This window comes from Vombatus ursinus, unplaced genomic scaffold, assembly GCF_900497805.2.
Source record: "Vombatus ursinus unplaced genomic scaffold, bare-nosed wombat genome assembly UNPS02012709.1, whole genome shotgun sequence".
NCBI classification, from domain to species: Eukaryota; Metazoa; Chordata; class Mammalia; order Diprotodontia; family Vombatidae; genus Vombatus; species Vombatus ursinus.
The window spans coordinates 27625-49453 of NW_020952487.1; the positions used below are offsets into that span (position 1 = coordinate 27625).

A 21829-nucleotide genomic window follows, 5' to 3' on the forward strand; every position below is an offset into this window, starting at 1 on the left:
CCCCCCCCCCCCACAGCAGCTGCTTTCTGTTCATTATAAATCCACCAGACCTTTAAGTCTTTGCCCTCTGTTTAGGGATGTAATAAAACACTTAACTTTCCAGGACTGAGACTTACATTCTTATCGCTCAGGTCTTCCACCCCTGCCGGCCAGCACCTAGGGCCCAAAGAGTCTTCTTTACTAAGCAGAGATTCCCCCACACCCTCTTTAGACCTGGGTGAAGTCTAGAATTGGGTGGGGTGGGGGCTGGGCATCCGGGCTGGGAGGTTCACCTCGGAACTCCCTCAGAAGCCCTTTCAAGGTTCGAGGATTTCCTCCTCCGCCCCCATCCATAAAAGGAGAAGATTTTTAAAAATACATAAAAAAATCAAGACTCATGGAAAACGAAACCTCATTAAAACATCCAATCTTATATCATTCAATTTGTTGTATATTGCAACAATTTAATATCTTGAAGGAAATATCATTGACATGATTTATCTCTGTTAGCAATCACTCTCTGGAATGGGGAAGAATTTATTCTCTCTTCCGGCCACTTCTACTTGTTACACCGCTGTTCTTCAAGCAGAAGAGAGGGAAGGGGCTCACTAAGTGTGGCCCTACATTCTAGGGGTTTGAAGATCTGCCTCCTGCCTCATCACTAGTTCCCCCCCCTTTCCTACCCTACAAGAGCCTGGAGACCCCTCCAGCTGTTGCAAACCACTGCTTAGGCATGCCATGAATTCGGGGGCAGCTGGATACTAGAGAGAGGAACACAATACACGCGTGTGTTGGTGTGTTATTAAAAATGAGATAACACGTGTCAAAATTTCTTTCTTAATTTATAATCCCTCCCCCACCCCCTCTTTTCTCCTCCACCTCTGTGGAGAGAAAGCACGAAGGCCACGAGGACATCCCCAAACAATTGAAGAGTTTCCCCCCCTTCTAAATACTAGTCAATCGTCTGTCACTACTATCTGGAATGGGAATGCATTTTTTTTTTTTTTGAATAGGCAACCCAAGTTACTTCACAGGAAAACACGTCAATCGAGTAACGAGGTACATATGTTAACTAGCATATTCTCTCCTTTAGCTACTACATACTGTCTCCTTTTTGGTTACAAACTTTATTTTTTCCCCCAGCGACACTCCAGGGAAACCTTAATGTTATAGAAGATGAATTAACGAGTTTTTTTTTTTTTTTTTCCCAGTGTAGTCCCGTTTATGGCTTTATTGCTACCCATTGATTACTTCGCTTTGTTACACAGAAGGAAAAGATCATAAAATCCTTCGACATCCGGGTTCTTGTTATAGCCAAAAAGAGGGAGAAAAATATGGGCTCTTTCCCCCAACCCACCCCCTGCCTCAGCGCCCCCTCCCCTTTGTCAAATCAAAGGATCTCTGGGTTATGTCGCCGACATTGAATTAAGTTCGACTTCAACAGAAGAGAAACCTCATCACGACACCTTCCGCTGTGTATGTTCTCCCACTCCTGTTCCTTCTGAAGCCTTCAACTCCCTTCTTTTCCTTCCTCTGTCCAATGCACTAAGTTGGAAAGAAAATAGGGGGATAGATGAGGGATGAAGGTTGCTGAGAGGGTTCCTGGGTCCAAGCGCCACGTTTTTCTGGGTTTGAGGAGGGGAGCATTTTCTACTGGGTTGTGTTCCAAACCCTGGAAGCTAGAGTTTGGGGGCTTATCTACTGACAAGCAGCAGGTCCAGAGTGGGACTTAGAGCTTCAGGTTTGGGGACAGAGTGCCCTTAACCCCAGCAGATCTTATATTCTCCAAGAACATTCTTCTTAGCTGATTTTTGGTGAGTTACCCCACCAGCCCCAACCCTCTCCATATCATAAATTCTCTCCAACATAAACACAGTTGATGTCTCTAGAAAGCCCCTCAGAAAGAGCTCTCTCTCTCTCTCTCTCTCTCTCTCTCTCTCTCTCTCTCTCTCTCTCTCTCCCCCTCTCTCCCCCTCTCTCCCCTTTTCTTTTCTTTTCTTAAAAAATAACCCCCCCAAAAATAACCCCAAACAACCCTACAAACAAATATTTCACTTTTAGGAAAAATGCTATCCACAGTCCCAAGAGGAGACCCCAAGAGAAGACTGGGGAAGCAGAGGAGAGGCACATGCCAGCTCCCCATTACCCCAACTCAGCTCTATAACTTCTCACTCTCCCTGTGAAGTCGAGACTTCTCCTAGTCTCTTACTTGGGCTTTGAATTGCTCCCCCCAAATGCACTCCACAGTCAAGATTATCAGCCCCACTCTCCTCCCACTGGCCAGTGTAGAATTCCTTTCTACCCCTGAGATGTTTTTGCTTTTTAATCAATAGGAAGACACATCGTATTCTGTCTGAGCCCCCATTCAGAGGGAACGGGAAAATAGGGTTGGGTGCTTTAGTGTTGCCTATCACCCACTGAAGGGCTCTTCCTGGAGTTGGGCAGGGATATTTTTAGGGAAAGAGGTGCGACCCTACGTATAACACAATCAAGTAGAAATGCATTGATTTCTTCAGGCCAGTCTCTGGGCAAATTTAATCTGGGTTAGCACTGGATGGGGGATTTTTCTGAGGGGACTTTCTCCCTCTCCAGCTAGCTCAAGGGCCTGCCCTGCCCCTCCTCTCCCTTCCTCTGTTCCCCAAACCTGGTTTCGTATACCAATATATATTATATATGAATATAATATGTACTAAAAGAAATTCAAGTCTTACTTTGAATGCACACACTTAGTCTCAACTAGGGAATCAACAGAAGCAGGAGCGATTTTTTTCCCCCTTCTTGACATCTAGCTTCCGATTGGCTCCGAGGGGGTCAGCTGACTTTGTCATTTTGTCTGTCCTGGATTGGAGCCGTCCCTATAACCATCTAGTTCCGAGTACAAACTGGAGACAGAAATAAATATTAAAGAAATCATAGCCCGACCAGGTAAAGGCGAAGGGATGAATTCCTATTTCACTAACCCGTCCTTATCGTGCCATCTCGCCGGGGGTCAGGACGTTCTCCCCAACGTCGCCCTCAATTCCACCGCCTATGATCCAGTGAGACATTTCTCGACCTATGGAGCGGCGGTGGCACAGAACCGGATCTACTCGTCTCCCTTTTATTCGCCACAAGAGAATGTCGTGTTCAGTTCGAGCCGGGGGCCGTATGACTATGGATCTAATTCCTTTTACCAGGAAAAAGACATGCTCTCAAATTGCAGGCAGAACACCTTAGCACACAACACACAGACCTCAATGGCCCAGGACTTTAGCTCTGAGCAAAGCAGGACTGCTCCCCAAGACCAGAAAACCAGTATCCAGATCTACCCCTGGATGCAGCGAATGAATTCGCACAGTGGTGAGTTTTACAGCTCCAAGATATAAATTAAATAAAGTGAACTGGCGTTATGAGCAGCTTCCCTAGAAGAACAGGCGGAGAGTTTTTTTTATAGCGCCATAAAAACAATCACGTTCCTCTCCTCGCCAGCGTCGAGACAGGGCCCCCTCTTCTCCTCCGTTTTCCCCCTCCTCCTTCCCTTTCCCTAGCTCCCTCTCCCCTGATGCATTGGAGGGGTTGTAGGCGAGCTAAGGGGGAGGTGAGGCTAGGGATGGGAACAGGGACTGAGAAGGATTGGGGGAACCCCTGAAAGTGGAGTCAGGCAGAGCGGAAGAGTGAAGGGGGAGGGGAGAGAGAAGAGAAGGGGAGAAGTTTCTAAAGGGCAAGAGAGGGAGCAAAGCGGAGGGAACCTGAGAAAGTAGGGAAAATCAAGTCAAATGCACTTCTAGAGGATTCTCCTCTCTCCCCCTTCCCCTAAGCAATTGGAGTTTTCCCCTTTTCAAACTACGGTTTCAGACTTTCTCCCACAGCCTGATATCACTTCACCCTCTTCTTAATCCCCTCACCTCCAGGACAATACCTATCCCCTACATTGGGGACCTAGGAGGAAGTTGGGGTCCAAGTCCCCCCCCCCCAGGCTTCGAGGAATTAAGATGGGGGTGGGGCAGAAGCGAGGGCAGACGGGTGCAGTAGGGTGCTGAGGGAATTGGGTGGGACAGAGACACTTTTTTTTCCTTATGTGAATTACTAGGATTATTTCCCTTTACTAATTGTTTTTAGTTTGCTTTGTGTCCGGATCTCTAGGGGTCGGCTATGGGGCGGACAGGAGACGCGGCCGGCAGATCTACTCTCGATACCAGACCTTGGAGCTGGAAAAAGAATTTCACTTCAACCGTTACCTAACCCGGCGCCGGCGAATCGAGATTGCCAATGCGCTCTGCCTGACCGAGAGACAGATCAAAATTTGGTTCCAGAACCGCCGGATGAAATGGAAAAAGGAATCTAATCTCACTTCCACGCTGTCGGGGGGCGGCGGAGGGGCCGCGGCCGACAGCCTAGGCGGCAAGGAAGAGAAGCGGGAAGAGACAGAAGAAGAAAAACAGAAAGAGTGAAAACTGTCTCGCCTCCCCCCACCTTCCCCCACTACCCAATTCTCTCCTCTCCTCTTTCTCCCCAGACCTTCTGCTCCCCTCCTTTCTCACAAATCCTATATTTATCACTGACACAATTTATATTTTGACTCCCTCAGGAAGATTAGGGAGTCAAATGTGGACCTTCAAGTCAGATCTCGCCCCTGCTCCCTCTCCCCAAACACCCCCTCCTCCCTCCCTCTCTCCCTTTCTTTCTTCGGCCTCCTGTCCCTTTACCTCCCTGATCCCGCCGGCCTTGGGGGCCTAGGTCTCTGAACCTCGATTCGGAGGCCATAGGGCTCATTTTGAATGAGGACTGGATCTTCCTCCCTCCTCCACCCCAAGCCCCACTCTAGGGCCCAGCAGCAAAGAGCCGACACACAAGGCGCCTATTTCCCATTCAGCCTCCCCAGGGGCGAGAGGGACTCTAAAGCCGTGTGAGTCATCGAGGCCCTATGTAGCGACACTGCTAAGGGTCTAAAACAACCCCTGGGGCTGTTGGAGTGGGCAGGAAGCTTTCCCCCTCTTTCAAACCCTGCTGGTCCCAGTTCCAATCCCAGTACCCCAGTTCAGTACCCCCGAAGCTCCGACATATTTTCCAGCATAACCCAATCGTATTTAAAGAATCCTCGGGGGTCATTATGGCATATAACAAACTGTGACAGTTTCTGTGTGAATATTTTTAGCTGTATTTGTGGTCTCTGTATTTATATTTATGTTTAGCGCCGTCAATGTTCCAATCCCAAATTTAAAAAAAAAGGGTGGGGGGACTGAAAGGAGAAAAGATATGAATGAAGTTTGTTTAGCCAGTAGGAAAAAAAAAGAGAAAAAAATACAAAAAAGAAAAAAATGCCCCTCGTGTTACCCTCCTGTATAAATCCGTCTCCCAGACCGGTCCTCGAGTATTTAATAAAACTGATATTATTTTTAAAAGTTTATATCCTGATTTCTGCTCATTCGCTCGCCCCATCTCCTGTACATCGTGGGCGAAAGTTGGTGCTGGCGCCGAGTCCTTGCTGCGTCTCTATGCCTCCCCTGGCGGCTGCTTCTCTCCCCCAGCCCCAGTTCCAGCCCCTGCACACTCCCATTCCCTTCTGGTTTCCTCTCAGAAACTTCAGGAGCAGGAGCCCCGAAACATTCTCTCTCTGCTTCCTCTTTGTCCTCCTGCTCTGAGCTGAGAAAAGCTCCCTTCGATCCCTTCCTCGGGAAAAGGCAGTCTTCATTTACCACCCTCCCCCCCCCAAGAAAAAAATCGAATTTTTCATTGGAAAATTCCCTTCTAAAAGCCAACAATACAGATTGGAATCGAATCCCACTCTGAGTCTCCTTAAAGACTCCAAACCTTGAAGATTTGCCTCCTGACCCCACCATCCCCCCCAAAAAATAAAACCCAGGAAAGAAAAGAAGTTCACTCCAGGCGCAGAGTTCCCAGAAGAGAGAAAAAGCTGGCAAGCTGACCCCTGAACCAGGGGCCGGCTGAGGCGAGATGTGTCGGAGGCAGCGAAAGGTGAAGAAAAGATTTGGAGTCATTTCACAGAGGATTTGGTGATTCAAGGACGCTTAGAAAAATAAAGACGGGAAATTCAGTCCTCTTTTCTGCTGGGACTCGGACATAAGGGCAAAAATACATCTTTCTTCACTCCCCCCTCATCAGCACCCCAATTCTCCTTCTCCCTCAGATTCCCCTTCACGCTCCCAAGTCTGGTTGAAGAGCAAAGTTCACCCCGGTCTTTTCCCTTGCTCTGGGCCTTCTCTTTCCCTCCTGCCTTGCTTAGAAACCCTGACCCAAACTGGGGAGGAAGTCCTTTCCCAGTGAATTGGAATGTTGAGATGGGGTCTTCAAGAGGAATGAAAAGCCAAGAAGATTTCCAAAACCCCACACATCCCAGGCAGCTGCCAGAGCTTGGTGTTTCTCAATCCAGGGGCGGAGATTTCCCCGGGAAGGAAGGAAGGAAGGAAGGAAAGAATGTGACTTGGAGTTGGGGAAAAAAAATGGAAACCAACAGACATTTTAATGGGCTCTCCTCCAACTGGGAAATCATGTCCTGCCCTTCCTGATCTAGGACCTCTTCTGGCTGGCTGTTCCCCCAGATCTCTCCTCTTTGCTCCCCAAAGTCTTCTCCCTTCTCTGTCATGTTCCCTGCACCCCTTTCTCCAAAGAAACGCACATACTCTATAAAGAGTTTGACTTATAGGAACCTAACCCAGAAGACCTTAGGCCTTTGAAAGTGCCTATCCAAAAACACCTGCCCCAAAAGGTGGAAAATATGCATTTATGGGAATTTTTACAAATCCCACCTTCCTGTGACTTCACATAGTATCTATTTTCTATGCATATAGATACATATTGAGTACACGTGTGTTACATACACACAAATACCACTTTCTCCACTCAAACCACATTCGTTTACAGGCCTTTGTGTCTGACTTCTCATAAAACACACATCACCTACACTATCACCACTAAATTACTCTAATTCCTACTGTGGGGTTGGATATGAGTGAATGTGGAGTGAGGTCTAATCATAATTATTTTCTCCTCAACTCCAAGCCCTTCTTAGACATCGTCTCAGTATACTTTTGCCTCCACTATACCCACCTCAGCCTTCCCAACTCTTGTAGATCCAGGCATTCCCCTTCCCCAAATACCCCTTAGTGGTTAGACTTCCCTTTCCAAGTCGAGTCGTTTCAGAAACCTAATCAACTCTATCTGCTCCTCTCCCTTCCCCAAGGCAAGGGACTTAGGTCCTTTTAATTAGGAAAGAAACAGATCCACTCCCAGCCACCACTGAATGAAAGGTCTAGCATCTACTCCCACTTCAATTCTTCCCCCCTCCCCCCAACACGCGCACAAATTCCTGTGAACTAGCTCATTCCAACGATCCTAGAAGGCCCTGGGGGAGGGAGGGGCGACGATCTATTCAGAAAAGCCCCTTTGCGCATCCTAAATGAGGCCCCATCTTTCCTTAAAATTAAATACAATTTAAAAGGCCAACTCAGGGGGGTTTGTGTAAAACAGTACAGCTTCTCTTCGCTAGGGTAGAAAAATCCACCCTGGAGAGGCGAGGATGATGAGCCAGGGTGCAATTCTGCCGAGCCTACGCCAGGTGTCGCTGTGGACTCGTTGTCCCCGCTACCCCCTAATTCCAACAACCATTTTTTTTCTCCCCCTTCTTCTTTCCCTTTCTCTCGATCCCTCTCCCCTCGGTTGGGCTGTGCCAACATATCAAGATGCGTTTCGCCGGCTTCCATCACTAACCTCCCGGAGGTCATCAAGCCAAATTTATGAGTGGCCGCCCGAGTCACGTGACTCTATTTAAGGATCCCTTATTTGGAAAGCGCGCATAGGATAAAGAAAGAGATATCTCCACCTATAAATTGTGCACTTTGGAGAACAAAAAACCCCTCAACTTCAAAGAGTCACAAATCACCCTTAATCAAAAAGGGTGCAGAAATTTTTTTCGTCCCTCCCCGCCATGAGCTCCTACGTAGCCAATTCATTCTATAAGCAAAGCCCTAATATTCCTGCCTATAGCATGCAAACTTGTGGGAACTATGGATCTGTCTCAGAGGTGCAGCCATCCAGGTACTGCTACAGTGGATTGGACTTAAGCATCACTTTCCCACCGCCTGCTCCTTCCAACTCTCTCCACGGGTTAGACATGGCTGCCACTCCTAGACCTCACCCAGACCGACCCGCCTGTACCACGGTGGCAGCTCCGGGACACGCTCTGGGCAGAGACGAACCGGCTCCTCTAAACCCCGGGATGTACAATCAGAAGGCGGCTCGCCCGGCGCTGGAGGACAGATCTAAGGGGAGTGGGGAGATCAAGGAAGAACAGGCTCAGACTGGGCAGCCCGCAGGACTGAGCCAGCCACCGGCCCCGCCACAAATATACCCGTGGATGACCAAACTCCACATGAGCCACGGTAAACTTTAGGGCTTCATTTTGTGCGCTCGGGTCCGCCTGGGTTTTATAGGCCATACGGGGCAAATAAAAAGAAAAAACCTGCGGCCATAAATTTTACGGTGCAGGCATCAATTGCTCGTAAAACTGTCCACTAAAAGGCTTAGAGGCTGTATGCGCCCAAATTTACGACGACATAATTGGATCATAGGAACAAAACGTGTATAAAAGGCAATATTCAATTTTTTGGGGGGAGGGAGGGAGTTAAAAAAATAGAGGGATCTGAGGGGTAAGGCAAGCTGGCCTTACAGAGAGGGGATTCCCCCCTTCACCATCACCCCCATTATTAGGGAAATGATTCTAATTTGGGGGGGGGCCTGAGGAGGCTTTCCAGTCAGGAGGGAGGGAGGGAGGAAGCAGAGGAGGATAAGGGAGGGGGATCCCCTTGTGTCCGGGTCTGGAGGTCTTATTGTCTCACTGGAGTCCCGGGTCTCCCTCCCCATCCCCCTCGGCCCCCTCTGGGTAAGTGAGTGTCGGAGCGGAAAGTTTCCCTAGCACAGAGCCAAGTGTCGCCTCTCCCTAGGGCCAGGGGCTGCTTTCGTTCCCTCCCTTACCCCCTTTTGCCCGCCTGCCCTGTTCTCTAGTCAGCTGGGGCTAGTTCTGAGACTGATCTTAGGGTGGGGGTGGGGGTGGGGTAGGGAGACGCTGGGACTTTTAAAAAAACTATTCACCCGTTCCTGCACTTGCTGGGGTGGGGTTTATATTCCAGAGACAGACGGCAAGCGATCCAGAACCAGTTACACGCGCTACCAGACTTTGGAATTAGAGAAAGAATTTCACTTTAACCGCTACCTCACCCGCCGAAGGCGAATTGAGATCGCCAACAACTTGTGTCTCAACGAGAGACAGATCAAGATCTGGTTCCAGAACCGAAGGATGAAATGGAAGAAGGATTCCAAATTAAAAAGCAAAGAGGCTCTTTAAAGGGAAGAGGGAGATACGGGATATGGCAGTCCCTTCAAATAGTTCCTCTAGTTGGCTTGAATCTACCTTGGGAAACTTTTAATTTTCTTTTTTTCCTGGTGGTTTTTGTTTGTTTGTTTGGTTGTGTGTGTGTGTGTGTGTGCGCGCGCACGCGTGTGTGTGAAAAAATTTTCGGGGGTGGGGGTAGAGGGGAGTGTGTGCGTTGGAGCTGGGGGGGATTTGTCACGGGCTCTTTCAACCCTGCAGACAAAAGCGGTTCTCGATGAGCATTCAGCTTTCCAACCGCAGCTTGACTCAGTGTGTTGCTGTGTTCATTCACTTCTTCAGTCTGTCTCCCTAAGTCCTCCTGGCGACCCAATAACCCAGTGAAATCTTCTGAGGGGGTCTCACTAAAATGCTGTAGACCCCGGGACTGCTTGATGGGCCAGGCGTGGGGAAGGAGAGAGCTCTTTGCCTTCAAAATCCTCCTCCTTAAACTCGCCGCTACCAATCAAGGCAACAAGCCAAGAACCCCCTAGCCCCATCTTCTTGTCCCCTTCATCTCTGGCTACATTTCCTGAAGGAGAGGCTGGCAGTGGTCTATTCAGGACTGGGGTGGCCCCTGCAAACCTCTTTGGGTAGAGCCACCACCTTTGGGCTCGAAATGTATAACACCCCTTTTCAGCCGACCTTCAGCCTTTCTTTGTTCGAGGGGGCCCTGCTACAGAGCTGGCGAGTTGGGACCAGGCCCAGGTTGGGTATCTTTTCTTCAGTGCTGTGGCATTCTGTAGGTGTGGGTGATGTGAGTGAGTGACTGTGTGAGTGAGTGGGTTAATTTTGGGGGGGGGGAGGTTGTTTGGTTTGTTAAACTAGATTTTCATTATTTTTTTATGATTTACATATGAAAGGGGAAAAATTTAATGAACTCTGGACACCCTCTTCCAGGCCCTCTTGATGTCCCTAAGCATTACTCCTTTCAGTTTTGGGGAAAAATGTCACCCCAAACCAGCTCCCCGCATGCCCAAGGGCCAGTTCCCCGGAGTCCCTGCACTGTTTGTATGTATTGGGGTCTATCTTCATGTGATGTGCTCTCTGACTCCAGTACCAACTCTTGGTGACCATGTAGTCCCTTTCTGGCAACTTTCTTTAGGGGAAATTCCCCCACCACAGTCACCCAACTATTTATTAACTCTGGGTCCATTATGAAACTATATTTTGTCATATTGAATAAAGACCAATAGACATAAAGTCAGAAGGCGGCCACCGAATCCTCTCTTTCTTGATGGGGAAGGGCGAGGGAAGATGGGTGGGAGTCTCTAAACTTTTTGTAGAGGCTTCTTGAGGAGTCCCCTTTACTTTTGGGAGTCATTCCTAAAGAGGGGCTTTCAAGACTAGATTTGGGGGCGCCCAGGTTGGCTGGCAATGAAAGAAAAGGAACCTTAGATTGCTAGGCCTTAGGAGTTGGAGAGGAGGGAGAAAGCACCTTCCATTTGGCTTGGTTGGGGGCATACATTTGAACAGAAAAAAAAAGATATAAATGTACTGGTACATATATATGTTCTTTATGCATATATGATATAATCTCTGTGTTTATATAAGTAATCCTTCCTTGGGCCTTATTGGATGTCTGATCTCTGCTAAAAAACAGCTAAAGATTCATGGCTCCATTGGTTACGGCTGCCCCTCTCAGTTTGAGAGTCTCTTTGGGGACTGGATGGCAGGTTTCCTTTTTGGGTCTCTTGGCACAGACTGTTAGGGGTGGGGGAAAGGGAGATAGTAAGATCTGGACCTAGGAAAGACTGAATCTGTCTACAAAGGGAATCAGACTACTCCCCAAGTGGCATCTCCTGAAGGAGCACACTGTCTTGGCATGTTTGTGGTAACAGGAAAAAAAGGCAGAGACATCCGACTTTCCCTCTAAAATCTTCTTGGGAAGAAATATATGAAATTATGTATGTATGAAGATGGAGAGGGGACAGAGATGGGGTGGTCTGCATTGTGTCTGTGTAGTATAAAATGGGTCTGTTAGGTCTGTCTCTCAACCTTGCTGAGCAAAGGGCTAAGCAGGCATGCTAATTATCTGGTTAGTTCAAGCAGTACAGGTAAGCCTCCCTGGCTCAAATCTATTTTGTGTTTATTGATGTACGTTTTGATGCATGTCCTTTAGGGTCTATTTAGGGGAAAGGAGGCAAAATTCTCCCAACGGTGGTGGCTATAGAATGGACCAAACAAACACACTGTGGATTCTACTCACTGGACAGTAGGGACGTGAGGGTGGTAGAAGGACGAGGAAGCATTGTACAGTAGAAACAAATGTAGCAGCCATCTAAGGCCCCATAAAAGTTTATAGCATTTCCTCCCCCCACCATCTACAATGGAGGTAATTTCCTGAGTTTGAGCCTGATGCCATCCCACCATTCCCCACCCTTCAGAACTGCCTGGGAAGGAGGGGGAGGGGAAATCCCAGGAACTGGGCCTCAACTTGCTAAAGGTCCTGAGGAAAAAGACCCAAGGAGGTGGAGGCCAGGGGCAGAGAGGGATTGGGGAGGAGGGCAGGTGAGAAGGATATTTGTGATTATTAATGATGAAGCTTTTTGGATGTATTACAGTCCTCTGTATTGACTCCTCTTCCTTTCAGCACAGCCTGTCCTGCTTTAGTTTTTGTTTTTAATTTCTGTGAAGGGATCTAAGGGGTCCTTTTCCCTTATGTACCTTCCTCTGTGTCCCTTTCCAGACCATTTAACTCTGTCTGAACACCCAGTTCTAAATGAAGGTTTGGCTGGTATTGTGACTTCCTCCCCTGGGATTCCTGGACCTGCATTCCCTGCCTGTGATCCCTCAAATTATCTGTCTCGCTAGCTTGCTTTCACTCTGAAATAAAATGTATAATTTTCTTCAGGGAGTTATTTTAATTTTTTCTCCATGCTGAGTAAAACTATTGGGCGATCGCTGAAGCAAGGAAAATCACTGTTGTCTCCTGATGGGTAGCAGTTAACTAAGAAAGAGGACGCGGCGCTTGCTCCCAGCCCCTCTCTGACCAGCGGGCCCTCCCTAGCTGCCTGGACTCAGGTTCACCCAGGGGAGTGGGAGACGTAGTTCTCAATAGGACCCCAGGAGACCTGTAAAGACCAAAAGCCGAAGACTGCCTCCTCCCAGGTGGTTATCCCTTCTCTCCTTGAAAGACCCGGAGTCCTTCTTCACTTTTTCATCCCTCTAGGCCTGAAGACATTCAGCTGTTGTCTCCTCGAGCCAGTTCCAGATTCTCTTTTTGCTCCTGTAATGCTGGCCTTGGGCCTTTCCTCTTCCAAACACACCAATCTCTATTTCTTCGTTTCCCAAACCAAAACAGTCAAAGCTTCCTTCTCTCTTTCTCTATTCCTTCCTCTGCCTGCTTGGGGAGGGGATTTGGCAAGCAAGGCTGATGACTTCTTCCCTACTTACACCCCTTCACCAGCCTCAGGGCTAGGGACTAGGATATCTTGTCAAATATAGACAACATCTAAATATTTGGCTTTTGCGTTTCTCTGGAGACTTGTTTGGAGGTGAGGGGCGATGCATATGAGTCCCAAACGGAGATCACAGATTACTTGTCTCCCCTGCCACCTCCCTTCTCCCTGGAGCCCAACCCTTCTGGCAGCAAGAAAAAAGGGGAAGAAACATGACTTACCTTCCCGAGGGAGTGGGGAGGGGGGGGGCACGGGCCCACTCTGAGGAATAAGAGGAGAGAGGAGGAAAAAAAAAGGAGGAAAAAAAATCATGCGACCACGGAAGGCGATAGGTCCTTATGAAAATAAGTCAGTAACTAAGTAAGTAAATAAATAAATAAGGACCTCCCCTCCCCTCCCCCCCCACCATGCAAGGGGGTGCGGGGTGGGGGAAAGGGAGGAAGCAAAGAGGGCTTTTTAAGTGTAAGTGAGCATTCGAGAAATAACGCATGGCTTCTATGTGAATTTAGGAGTTTGAAACTTTTGGAGGTTATTTATGTGAATGGCCCGAAGGCAGGCCCGTGAGTGGCTCTTGGGGGACCACGTGATGTCATTAAACCAAGTTTTATGGTGTAGGGAGAGCTGACAAACCCACAATATATTTACATCATATATAATCTTAACTGTCCAGCAACGCAGCTGCTGGTGAGGTTTAATGCTAGGACAGAGAGCCAGGCAGTTAGAGGGGATTACGGCGGCTGGGGATGATGTTAAGAGAGGTTACATCTTCGCAAATGAATCCCAGGCGAACGCTGTAAGTTAATTCTCTCTCTCTCTCTCTCTCTCTCTCTCTCTCTCTCTCTCTCTCTCTCTCTCTCTCTCTCCCCCCCCTCCTTCCTCTTCCCCCCTTTTCTCCATTTTACCCACAAAACTCCCCCAACTAGTTGTGAGCACAGTTAAAGGGAGAGAAAGGGAAAGAGGTCCCCTGAAAAGAAAAGAGAGGAAAGGAAGACTGGGGTTGGGATTGGGTGGAGAGAGCTGTTGTATTTGCAGGGTGGTAGGACAAGGCTGGGGGGAGAGCTAAGTTCTTTGACTCATCTCTTCCTCCTGCCCCTCCACCTCATTCTCTCTCAATCACAAGTTATTCTTATAAGGGACTTCAGGAAGAGAGGGTTTAGTTCAGTAAAGAATTTACCTCCCTTCCCTAACCTTTCCAGTCTGGGAAGACTGAGAAGCCTAGATGGGGACAGACTTGTGTCGGCCTCTTGTTGGAATATTCATATTTTGAGTGCAAAGCAAACTTCCTTCTTTCCCCTACCCACTTTCCCTACCCTTGCCTTTGGTTATAATTAGTTGACTTCAAAACTTTGCTGGATTGGACTGTCTTGAAGATACGAGCACTGGTTGGATTGAGAGGTATGCAAGAGGGAAGAATGGGAGATTATGTTTTTTTCCTTCTCCTGGTAGAGCTGTGAGTCTCCTGGGAGTGTTCTTTTTTCTCTCTTCATCTTCAAGGGCTTCTGAGGGGACTTCTGAGCTGCCAGGGTGGGCTAAGGAAAAGGAGACCTCAGTTGGAGTAGGCTGGTGCCAAGACTCAGGGAAATAACCCTGAACCTCACTGATCCTTCCCTCTGCACTCTAGGCCAAGCCAAGGGTTGAGGTGGAAGAGAAAGGAGCTGTCTTCTCCTGGCCCTCAGAATTCAATGTCATGGTAGAGCCTGAGGGAAGGAGGCATTCTCAGCTACTCTCTCAAGCTGCCTAACAGGATTCTCCCTTCCCTTCTTAGCTTCTAGGGTAGTCAGGCCCCAGGAGCCTGGGGAAACCAGAATAGTTCAATGGAAGGTTTTGTTTTTTTGTGCGAGCCCTGTGAATCTGGAAGGAATGGGTTTGAGCAAGGAGAAAGAATCCTCTGCCAGGAACACCCTGCTCCAATGGGTTGGTAGTTCAAGGAGAATGGTCTATAGCACTTGGAGTTCTGATCCTGCTGTATCCTAATGTCTGACTTGGAGGGTTTTTGTATTGGGGGAGGTGAAAGAGAAAGAGCATGCAAGTGTGGGTGTTGGAGGCACGTGTCCCCACACACCTGAGAGCACATGCTCTCCCCTCCCCCTATTATGCATCACGTTATGCTACGTAGCAAAAGCATGCACACGTGGAATCTAGGTGAATTTATGCCCTGGAGGATTCTCCATCCAGAGAGATTGGGGTAGGTCAGAACTGTTTGAGGATAAAAACTGGCTTCCCCAAATGGACCAGCAGAGCAGGAAAGCAGGAGGGAGAGGGGAAAGGGAAGTAAGAGGGGAAAGACATGACATCAGCCTATTTGAAGACAAGGGATACCTGGATTGTCAAAGCAATGTTGGAGGTGGGAGAAGGGCAGAAGAGGATGTGTCAGCATCGACTCAGAGCAAACCAAAAGCCTGAAGTGGGAGAGGGAAATAGAACGAGATCCAGAGACACAAAAGCAGTAACCCAGAGACGGTAAAGGAGAAAGAGTAGAGACAGAGGCAGAGAGATGTAGAGCCAAAGGGAGTAATTTAGGGAATCACACTATCTATCTATCTTATCTTATTCTTCCTACACCAAATGGGTTCAACAGGGATGTGTATTTTAAGAATTCCTACCCTCTGCTTCATCCCCACCACACTGCTCCAATTTAGTACTGAGTCCCAGCCAATAAAAGCCTTCAAATGCTCCCTCTTTCCCTTCACCTGGAAGGGTAGAAAGCCCAGCCTTTCCTACTCCCAGATTGGTATATCTAGGTTAACTATGAGGCAATCCTTCGACATCACTCCCTTGGCTAATTTTGCTATTAATAACCATTTATTCATAATCATTTATGCATTTGTTAATCTTTCTTCAGATGCCCCTTCCCTTTTCCTAATCCTCCCAAGCTCTCTGCCCACTTATTGTCGACTTCCTCCCCTTTAAGTATACTTCTTCCTCTCCTATTCATAGCTTCTGCTCTTCTCTTACTCTAATTCCCACCTCTTGGAGGATTTCCCAAAAATTGAAAGTGGTAGGTTGCCAGGTCTCTCTGGACCACTGGGCTAGAATGTGTGCTTTGGGTGTATTACCTATCACTTCTCCCTCGTCTGACTGCTCTAGCTATCTTGCTTATCCCCACGGCTTTGATGGAAGGGACAGTTGAGTTTCTTTCTGAGGATAGGCTAGAGTCAGGAAATCTGGGAGCAAGACAAACTGGACATACAAACTTCAGTACAAAGACTTGAAGGCTCACGTAAAAACTCAGCCACAAGCATGGCACACAAACATGTATATGTGGTGTGTGTTTTACACACAAATACGAGCAAAGATGTTTTTCTAACTCACGTGGGCTCTTTCTCTCTTACCTGGGCACAGTAGTGCCATTTAACTTCCCTGCCCCCTCTCCTTCCCTCCTGCACTTTGTATTGGTCAGTTTCACTGTTTTGTCCTTTTTACCAGTGAAACAGGAACGTGCTAATAAGAACTGTTTCCTGGTCTTTCTATCGTCCCGAGCCACCTCTGCATGAACTTGGCTCCTTTCTGGAGGTGAGGAGGGGCATTAAATGCCGCCTGTCCTTTCATCAGGTGCCAAGGTATCCTCACTGCAGCAGGAGGGAATGCTTGTATTTTTGTTCCTAGGTCTCTAACCCAGGGAGAGGTCAAGCAACCAATCAGGCATGCGCTAAGCAAGGTCACATGTCCCCCGCCAGCCAATCAACAAAAAGTCCTTGGGTCTCTTTCTCTGTTCCCTCCCCCCCATGTCTTTCCTTAGTCCCCCACATTCGCCGCCCCCCCCCTCCCCAACATTAATCTACCCTCACCAACGGGCAACACTGGGAGCCATATTACTCTGTGAATGGTGCTGGCTTTCTCTTTGTGACTTTCTCTCCCATTTGCCCCCATCCTATCTTGGGGAGTCCTGAGCTCTACTGACCTGGTTTTGAGAACGATGGATCTCTGATACAAATCTGATTTCTGAAAATCCAAAATCTAAAGGGTCATTGAGGCTAAAGGGTGAGGTGGGAGGGAATTGTCCGAATGATTTCTAGTGTGGACCTGACCCCTTTGTGTTGGATTGGGAGCTTTCATGGATTCCATTTTACAAACAAGAATAAATCTGAAGCCTTCATTTCCCTTGAACTAAATGCAGATTTTTAAAGACTAATCTCACAAGTGCTAAATTTTCCTCAAGTTTTCACTTCTGTCTAATGTTGTTGTCCGGTGTTGTCCAGTGATAGTAAAGGTAAACAGAGATACTCCAGTAACTTACCTGGATAAAGTGTCCTCAAAGATGAGGCAAGGGTTTGTGGTAGAAATGAATAAGACTCAAAGTGTGGAAATAAATGTTTAAAGAGAGAAGGTGAGGAGTGAACATTTTGTAAAGTTGGAATTTGGTGGGTCCTTTTGGGGGAAGAAGCCTAAAATTAATTGGGGATGGGGGTAGCAGGCCAGAAAGTCCAGAAAGGGCAATAGCCAAATGGATATTCCTTCCCATAAACCCTCTGATGTAAATCATACAACTGTTTGAGTTGCTAATTCTTCCCTCCTTTTCTCTTTAAAAAACCTTTGATTTAAGGTTAATTTATCCAGAGAAGAATGTGGATCAATAGAATGTGGATCAAGAGAAAGTGTGTGTATGTGTGCTTCTGTATGTGTGTGCAAGTCTGACAGAGTACATGTACATGTGTATAGAGACTATCTCTGCCTATCAGTGTGAATGATGGTGCATCAATGTGTCTAAGTGTGTGGAGTGTGAGTGCCCTATGTAAGAGCGTATGTATATTCAACAGGAGTTCATGTGGGTTTAGATGTCTGTGTGAGAGAATCTATGAGGGGGGCAAGGAAAGTGATCGAGTCAGTTCACAAAATACCTGTCTTGTAGTCAAACCCCAGGGGGATAGAGAGAGACTTAGGACTTTCTTTGCCTCAAAATTCAAACTCCACTTTTCAGAACTTTGTTATAAGAACATTTTCCCTTGTCGGACTCCCTTGGAGGCCAAGTAGGAAAGGAAATTGTCTCTCCCTGCCTTGCTTCTAACCCCTCATTTCCCAGTTCAGATGTATCATAAAACCTCAAGTGAGCTTATCCAACTGTCTCTCTTCATGCTAGAAGGAAATCTCTCCCCCTTTTAAAGTTGAGCGCTGGAAAGGGGAAGATTCTTTATTAAGTAAGTGGAGAGAAAGTTGGAGTATCCATTGTTCTATTCCTTGGCTTGTTCCTTGTATTTATTTGCTTTTCTAAGTGGGGGGATGGGGAGGACAAATACCCTCGTGGACAGGACCTCTGAGGTCAGGTAAAAAGATTAGGTAAGAAAAAAAAACCTGAAAGGAGGAGGGAGTGGGGTAGGAGAGATTGAATCTTTAATCCAAAACCTATTATCTACAGATCCCCTAATCACCCATCCTGTAGCCCCCTCTTTACTATTAAGTGATTTTTTTTTTTTGGTAGGAGGAGATAGTTTGGGGATTGGATTCTCAATATGCAGAATCACCACATTAGATTTCAGATAGCTAAAGTCACCAAATCTTTGAGGAATGGGGGTGGAGGAAGAATATAGTAATCATGTTGATCTTGTCACAGGGAAATGTTTTATCTGGAGAATTTCAGTCCAGTAAAGATAGACCCTGGGGATTGTTTAAGCTAAACCAACTTTCACTCTCCATCAGGATTAGTAGGTCTAAAGAGAGAGAGGTAGGGATGAGATTTTTGTTTGTTTGAAGGCTTCAGTTTATTGGGTTTTGTTACGCACACATAGACACCACCTTGGAGTGTCTTTCTTCCAGAGAAAGGCTCTGAATTCAACACCTTGGTTATACTGGATGGTGGGAGGGTGGTCTAGTTTTGAAATGAGGACATCAAGGGACCTCTTGAGAAAGTTTTGTTGAGTGTCAAGGGAGGGATATTGGATGGAAAGGAGAGATTAAAAGAAATATCCTTCTCTAGCCCCCTTCTTCTTCCTCTTTTTATGGAGCCTATATAAGTCAGGAATGTGTCTGCCCTATAGCTTTTCCCTTCTGTATTTTATACTAGTGGTAAAGGCCTGGGAGGGTCTTCAGTGCTTGGGGGCAGAGGGTGTTTGTTGTACAGTGGAATGTGAAGGATACATTGAGGCATTACAAATCTTTTTGTCAATGTGCTTCCCTGTCCCTTAAGGGATCCAGAGTTTCCTTTTCCCAACATTCTCTGGGGAATTAGGAAGGAAACCCGGTTAGAAAAAAGTATGTGGGATATAGTGGAAAGATTTAGAATCGAAGTATATGAATTTAAATCCTAGTTCTGCTACAATATATCCTACTACATGTTTGTTCCCTCTGAGCCTCAGTTTCCTCATTCATAAATGTAAAATGATTGATTAGATTATCTCCCAATGCCCTTCAGAATGTGTATCCAATGTGTTGCAAAACATGCTAGATTAACGTTTGCCCAATCTGTGCTGGATGGGTTTGAATCTGCTCTGCAATGCTGCTGTCCCAAGACACCCCCCCCCTTTTTTATAGCATCCATATACCCTGGGAAGAACTGAATACCAGGTTCAACATCTGATTTAGAACATACTTTAGGAATTCCAGGATAAGGAATCCCAGGTGTAACTGGAGATATCAAACATAACATCTGGTCTGTAATGTAATATATTGCATACAATGTTGGTGTGTTCTTGTGTGTAAGGGGATGTGTTTATTTATACTCAATCCCACAGATGTATAGAGATATTCCCAGCAAGCAGCACTATATGCTTACATAAAAATGGGTGTATATATCATATATAAGTATAAATCTCTTTGTAGCTCTACATTTGTGGCTGTGTGTATAAACATCTGCATGTTTGTGCCTGTAGATTTGTGTAAGGTAAGATTCCAGTTTCTCCAATGGGCAGGAAGTTAGGCATTTTCCCCCCAACCATTTAAACCAGCCTTCTTTTCCCACCTTCTCTCTCTTCCCCTTCTCACCTATTCCCATCTCTCTGGCAATTCCCAGTCCTTAATTTTGTGCCTCAGAAACCCAAACCCACCTAACAGATCTCCCCCGGGTGACCTTTGGTGTTTATTTCTGTCTTGGCCATGATTATAGTTGGCTAAACTGGGCTAATGGAAAAAGAGTAGCCTTCATTTTCCTTTGTTCTCCTCTTCCTCCTCTGCCTGGGGGGCTGGCCCATTGGAATATCTGTTGCTTAAATCCCCTTGGACTTCTTGATTGCACAGACATCGGAGAAAATTTTTTTCAGTAAGAACTTTAAAAAAAGAAGAGGTAATTTTCTAGCCACTTGGGAAGTCAGGGGTAAGGGAAGGGTAGAGAGGGTGGTTACTGTCTATGCCCTTTTGAATTGGGCTTCCTGGCTTTTCCATTTCCCTAGTGTAGGAGTGTTGGGTGGGTGGGGGTGGAGGTGGGTAGGGTGTAAGCTAAAGTTTTATTGAAGGCGCTTTTCCGCCGAGAGGAGAGACAGAGTCATAAACACAGAGAGGAGGTTGTTTTGATCTGGTCCCTTCCCAGGAAATGGCATCTGAGGCTTTGCTTTGTAAATTCTCCCTAGCCTGCTATCTAAATAGTATTTCACTCCCTAAGTCCCCATCATGGTCCCTCCCAGCCAAACTCACCCCCCAATAAAACCCAATTAAAGAAGAAGCAAGAAGGAAACCCTGTGTTCTGATTCTGAGCCCTTTCAGCACACCTAGACAGAAGAGCTCTTTCTGTCTCTGTTTCTGTCTGTCTCTGTCTCTGTCTCTGTTTGGTACTCATTTTACCACTTTGTGGCCTTTGAATTAGAACAGTTATGCATGTAATCTTCCATTCTCCCTCAGCTCCCGAATCTTCCACTTTTCTGTGGAGAAAGAAAAAAATATTGTCTTCCTTTTTTTCCCTCAAGGGAAGTGCTGCTCCAACTTCTCATCTTTTTTTTTTTTTTTTTTTGGCTATGTAGACACGGCTCTGTCTTGCCTCTCCCCATCTCTTTACCTCCAAGAGACACAAAAATTCCACAGACCTCAAGACAGTCTCCCCAAATAACACCAAATGCAAGGGGTGGGGAAAAGCTATTGGTACTAGAAAACTGAATGTGTTGGTTTGGACCAGAAGCGGGGCACACAGATTGGTCAGGTTTCCTTCTTCAGGGGACTTCTTGCCTCCATTTGACCCCTTCCTCCAAATATAAAGTCGGCTCCCCCAGATACAGGATTTCTGAGGTTTACATAAGAGCTTGTGGGATCAAAAGAGGAAAATCACTGTAGGGGTGAGAGGGGGAGGGGAAATGCAACTCCTAGCCGATCCAAGCCAGTGCTCTGGGGCTGTGGTGCAAAGTAATTAAGAGCTGTGTGTGCGTGTGTAAGTGAACGAGAGTAAGTGTACGTAGTAGCCTTCTTTCCTAGGCTGTTTCGCTCTGTACACGCCTGATGTCTCCTCTCTGTGGAGCTGCCTCCAAACAAAATCATATTTTATCCAAATGACCCCATTTCGTAATGTTAACGAGCCTTCCCTTCGTGACACCCGGAGCCCCCCCGCTGCTTCTGAGTATGCCTAAGGAGTCTCTGAGTCCCACGTCGGAAGAGCTTTTCCGTTGGTCTTTCGGTGAGGGGGTGGGAGTGGCGTGGGGGAAGGGAGAGGGGAGGGGGAGAGAGAAGGATAAGGAAGGGAGGGGGTAAGAGATAGAGCCAAATGAATCCCCCACCTGAGGCCTCAGTTTCAACTTCACCAGAGGCAATGCTACACTTCCCCCACCCCACCCCGCCCCCAGACTTGAGGGTTAATATTCCTCTCAAGAGAAATGCCCCATATGCTATAAATGAGGGTATATGTTTCTCTACTTCTGTGGTCTTTGTATGTCGGTCAAATCCAGTGTCTCTTTCTTGGCTTGGAGATGTGTCTGCATTTGATACCTATTGACATCATAGAGACACATTAACTTGGACATCTGTGTCCATATAAAAATGTGTCTTTCTAGAGAGAGTTCTGTATATGTGGTTGCGTATTTAAAGATCGTCCTATAAGTATACAGTCAGAAACAATTTTACATACTTCCTCACCACAGCTTTAAAAGCATGTTGATGAATCTTTCACGAGGGACTAGATATATCTCTTTACTATACCTGAGTGTACATTATAGCCCTTTCTATAGTGGTGGGTGAC

The 21829-nt window shown here is 46.9% G+C and overlaps 2 protein-coding genes across 2 annotated transcripts; both read left to right on the forward strand.

Annotated features, from left to right (window-relative positions):
* The first annotated feature begins 2797 nt into the window (after window positions 1-2797).
* On the forward strand, window positions 2798-5303 carry HOXC6 (homeobox C6). The gene is made up of 2 exons (XM_027858093.1): window positions 2798-3318; window positions 4102-5303. The coding sequence occupies exons 1-2, from the start codon at window positions 2919-2921 to the stop codon at window positions 4407-4409; spliced, it is 708 nt and encodes a 235-aa protein (XP_027713894.1). The 5' UTR covers window positions 2798-2918; the 3' UTR covers window positions 4410-5303.
* Window positions 5304-7903: 2600 nt separating this feature from the next.
* On the forward strand, window positions 7904-9364 carry HOXC5 (homeobox C5). The gene is made up of 2 exons (XM_027858113.1): window positions 7904-8357; window positions 9105-9364. Exons 1-2 carry the CDS (start codon window positions 7904-7906, stop codon window positions 9317-9319), a joined length of 669 nt encoding a protein of 222 aa, XP_027713914.1. The 3' UTR covers window positions 9320-9364.
* Window positions 9365-21829: the final 12465 nt, after the last annotated feature.